At 39.3% G+C, this 4,851-nt stretch overlaps 1 protein-coding gene across 1 annotated transcript; it reads left to right on the top strand.

The window, feature by feature from the left end:
- Positions 1-255: 255 nt before the first annotated feature.
- Positions 256-1,161, top strand: LOC138892957 (uncharacterized). The gene has a single exon (XM_070176718.1). The coding sequence runs from the start codon at positions 256-258 to the stop codon at positions 1,159-1,161; it is 906 nt and encodes a 301-aa protein (XP_070032819.1).
- Positions 1,162-4,851: the final 3,690 nt, after the last annotated feature.

Raw genomic sequence — 4,851 nt, forward strand, 5'->3', positions numbered from 1 at the left:
TTCACCTCTTGAGCCAGGTGTTTTCCACGTAAGAATCTCTGTATTCTTTATTTTCTATACTTATTATTCCGCAACAGTAGTAGTTGGAACACATAGAAGAACCATGTCGTTTTATAATCTGTGCACGCGAAAAATTAGACACCACACAAATCACTCCCTCCCCCCCTTCTTTTGTGTGGTATTGACGTATTAAACATTAATTAGTATCAGAGCAGGTTATCCTTGAAGAGGCTAACACCTTAGGAGAAGATCAAGATGAGTGCACCACCTGAAAACTGGGAAGGGCAATCCACTGCTAGGCCACCACTCTTCAATGGCCAGTACTACTCCTGGTGGAAAAACAGAATGAGAGACCACATCATAGGAGAAGACTATGTACTATGGGACATTGTCATAGATGGTCCATTGGCTACCATGAAAATAAATGTCGAAGGAGAAGAGGTGCCAAAAATAATAGCTGACTGCACTGCTGACGACTTGAGGAAATGGGAGAAGAATGTTAAGGCCAAGAAATGGTTTGTGTGTGGTCTTGGCCCAGACGAGTACAGCAGAATTCAAAGTTGTACTACTGCTAAGGAAATTTGGGACACCTTGCAAGTGGCTCATGAAGGAATTGCTCAGGTGAAGAGGTCCATAGGTACTTTACTATATTCTCAATATGAGAATTTCTCTATGAAGGAAGGAGAGACTATCCAAGAGATGTATACAAGGTTCACCACACTGACAAATGAACTGAAGTCTCTTGGAAGGACTCTTCTTGAAGAAGACAAAGTTGAGAAGATTCTGACTAGGGTTCTACCAGTTTCTTGGGAAAGCAAAATCACTGCAATTCAGGAATCTAAGAACATTGCAACTCTTAGGTTGGATGAGCAAATTGGAAATCTCACTGCTTATGAACTTAGAAGGCAGACCATGAAGATGGATGTGCCCAAGAATGAAAGGAGTCTGGCACTCAGAATCACTGAAGGTGCTGATCTGGAGGAAGATGAAATGGCTATGATCACCAAGGACTTCAAGAAATACCTTATGAGAGGAAAAGGTTCCTCAAAAGGTGGAAATTACAACAAAGCAAGGGTTCCTGAAAAAACGACCAATGAGGGCTGCTACAAGTGTGAGAAGACTGATCATCATATCAAGAACTGCCCTCAATGGGAAATTTAATGGAAGAAGGAAAGATCTAAACGAAGGAACAAGAAGAAGGAACCGGTTCATCCCAAGTAGAACAAAGAATCAACAAAGGCTATGGTTGTTGCTTGGGGAGAAAGTTCAGATGAGGAGTCAGATGATGAAGATAGAGATGAACAAGCACTTATGGCAATTGGAGAATCAGATGAGGAATCTGAGGTATGTATAATTCATCTCAAAGACAAGATTAAGTTTTTGTCTAACGAAAAACTCTTTGAATTATTGCTAGATTTCATTGATGAATCTGAGGTAATAAATAAAGAAAAAGAATTATTGTCTAAGGATTGTGTGATTTTAAAAGCAAAGTGTAAGAACCTGGAGCTCAGAGTTAGTGAGACTGTGAGTGAAAATACTGCTCTGAAGAACCAGGTTCATACATTTGAAGCAAATATTCTTGAGTTAAAATGTGAAAATCTAAAACTGAAACTAGGAACCAGTAAGAAGACAGCTGATTGCACACAACTCACTTTAAAAGAAAATGTAGGCAAACTGAAAGATGAGTTGTATAGGAAGGATGAGCAGGTAAGAGTGCTAAAGGGGGATCTAGGCAAGGTCAAGCATGAACTAGACAGAACTAGTAAATGGAACAGGTCCTCCGATGCTTTGTCATGGCTACAGGAACATCACTGTAGCAATAGAAAAGGACTTGGCTTTGGGAATCAGCTACGTAAGTGGGATTCTAAAAGCAAGTACCTCACTCTTCCTGAGAGCAAGATTTGTACTCACTGTGGTAAGATTGGTCACTATAAAAGTGAATGTAACGCAAAAGAAAGGGCCAGTCAAAAGAACAAAAAATTTGTTCAAAGGAAGAATTGGTTACCAAGTTGGGCTAAAAGGAATTTAATTCATCCTTTTGCTTATAGAAAGGGACCCAAACTAGTTTGGGTTCCTAAGACTAACCCCTGATTTCCTTTTGTAGGTTCAAGTGAAGGGGAGCAGCCAAATATGGTACATGGACAGTGGCTGCTCAAAGTATATGACAGGAAGCAAGGACCAGTTCATTTCGCTTGAAGACCTCAAAGGAGGAAATGTCTCCTTTGGAAATGGAAAGAAAGGTAAAATCATTGGGGTTGGTAAGGTAGGTAAGGATGACTCTCATTCCATTGAGAATGTCTACTTGATAAACGGCTTGAAGTATAGCCTAATCAGTGTGTCACAATTGTGTGATAGAGGTAACTTGGTAGCATTCACCTCTACTAAATGTTTTGTGATAAATCTTATCACTGACAAGATTATTTTGTAGGGTAAAGAGTGAATAATATATATATTATAGATATGTCCACACTCTCAGAGAATGAACTAACTTGCTTAAGTGTGCTGGATAGTGATCCCCCCCCCTTTGGCTTAAGAGGCTTGGACATGCAAGTCTGAGTCAATTCAACAAATTAGTCTCCAAGGACTTAGTGATAGGACTGCCTAACATAAAGTTCAAGGAAGACAAAGTTTGTGAGGCTTGTGCAAGGGGGAAGCAGGTAAGATCCTCTTTAAATGCAAGAAAGTGGTAAGTACCACCAGAACGATGGAACTGGTTCATATGGATCTCTGTGGTCCAATGAGAATATTAAGTTGAGGTGGTAAGAGATATGTGATGGTGCTTGTTGATGATTATTGTAGGTTTACCTGGACACTGTTTCTAACATCTAAGGATGAAGCATTTGACATGTTCACTTCCTTTGTTAGAAAAACTTAGAAACAATTAGGAAATCAACCTACATCACTTAGGTCTAATCATGGTACTGAATTTGAAAATACTAAATTTGCTGAATTTTGTGATGTGCATGGCATAGATCATAATTTTTCTGCCCCTAGAACTCCACAACAAAATGGAGTAGTTGAAAGAAAGAATAGAACTCTTGAAGATATGGATAGGACTATGCTTCTTTCTAGTAAGCTGCCCTATAGCTTCTGGGCAGAAGCTGTAAATACTGCATGCTATATCATAAATAGGTGCATGACAAGACCTCTAGTAGAGAAGACTCCCTATGAGTTACTTAAAGGGAGAAAACCAAATATATCCCATCTTAGGGCATTTGGATGCAAGTGCTTTGTGCACAACAATGGTAAAGACTCCCTAGGCAAGTTTGATCCCAGAAGTGATGAGGGAGTATTCTTGGGATATTCTTCACATAGTAAAGCATATAAGGTATATAACAAAAGAACTATATGTGTTGAAGAAAGTGTTCATGTGGTTTTTGATGAAACTAACATTCTTTCTAAGAGACAGGAACATGATGATGAAGCAATTGGACTGGTAAGAAACTTAAATGAAACCACAGCCCAGGCTGAAGCTGCAGTAGAAGAAGGAACAGGTGATGGAACAGGTCCTTCTACCCAGGGCAGCCTAACAGGGGGAATAGAACAAAGAGAAAATGATTCTCAAACCTCAAGGGAACCTGTCCATGAACCTGTTCCACAGCAACAAAGCATTGAAGGAACATCAAGGGGAAACTAGTTGGTTGTGAAACCTTACAAGTATCAAAGTTCTCATCCCATTGAGAATATAATTACCGATCCAACTTCTGGAATCAAAACCAGATCTTCATTAAAGAATCTTTGTGCTTTTGATGCTTTCTTATCTCTTATTGAACCTAAAAATGTTGTTGAGGCTTTGCAGGATGCAGTCTGGGTAAATGTAATGCAAGATAAACTCAACCAATTTGAAAGGAGTCAAGTTTGGCATCTGGTGCCAAGACCCTTGGACAGATCAGTAATTGGCACAAAATGGGTCTTCAGAAACAAACTTGATGAAGATGGAACTGTTACAAGGAATAAGGCAAGATTGGTGGTTCAAGGATATAGCCAAGAGGAGGGCATAGATTATGATGAAACATTTACTCCAGTTGCAAGGTTGGAAGCAACAAGACTCCTCATAGCTTTTGCTGCTTATATGGAATTCACCCTCCACCAGATGGATGTCAAGAGTGCCTTCCCCAATGGCTATCTAAAGGAAGAAGTGTTTGTCAAGCAATCTCTAGGGTTTGAAAGCAAGGAGAGTCCTGATCATGTGTACAAACTTGACAAAGCTCTTTATGGGCTCAAGCAGGCGCCAAGAGCATGGTATGAAAGATTATCAAAGTTTTTGCTTGAGCATGTAGTTCAGATATATGTTGATGATATAATCTTTAGAGCAACTGCTGATAAGTTAAGTAAAGATTTTGCTAAACTAATGGGGAGTGAATTTGAAATGAGCATGATGGGTGAGCTTAATTTCTTTTTAGGCTTACAAATTAAACAAAACTCAAATGGAACTATGATCCATCAGCAGAAGTATGTAAATGAGTTGCTTAAAAGGTTTAAAATGGAAGATTCCAAAGAAATTGACACTCCTATTGCAGCAGCTACAAAGTTGGATATAGATGAACCTAGTTCATCTGCCGATCAGAAGTTGTATAGGGGAATGATTGGTTCATTGTTGTATCTCACTGCTAGTAGACCTGACATTGTTTTCAGTGTAGGCCTTTGTGCAAGATTTCAAGCAAATTCGAAGGAATGTCACTTGACTACTGTCAAAAGAATTTTGAGATATCTAAAAGGCACCACCGATCTTTGTCTTTGGTATCCAAAAAGTAGTAATTTCAATCTTGTGGGATATGCTGATGTTGATTATGCAGGTTTTCTTGTGGATAGAAAGAGCGCCTCAGGTATGGCATACTTTCTTGGCTCATG

This window comes from Nicotiana tomentosiformis, chromosome 5 (genome assembly GCF_000390325.3).
Source record: "Nicotiana tomentosiformis chromosome 5, ASM39032v3, whole genome shotgun sequence".
NCBI classification, from domain to species: domain Eukaryota; kingdom Viridiplantae; phylum Streptophyta; class Magnoliopsida; order Solanales; family Solanaceae; genus Nicotiana; species Nicotiana tomentosiformis.

What these genes read in the sequence shown, in the direction of transcription:
- LOC138892957 (XM_070176718.1), top strand. Translation starts at nt 256, where the DNA reads ATGAGTGCACCACCTGAAAACTGGGAAGGGCAATCCACTGCTAGGCCA.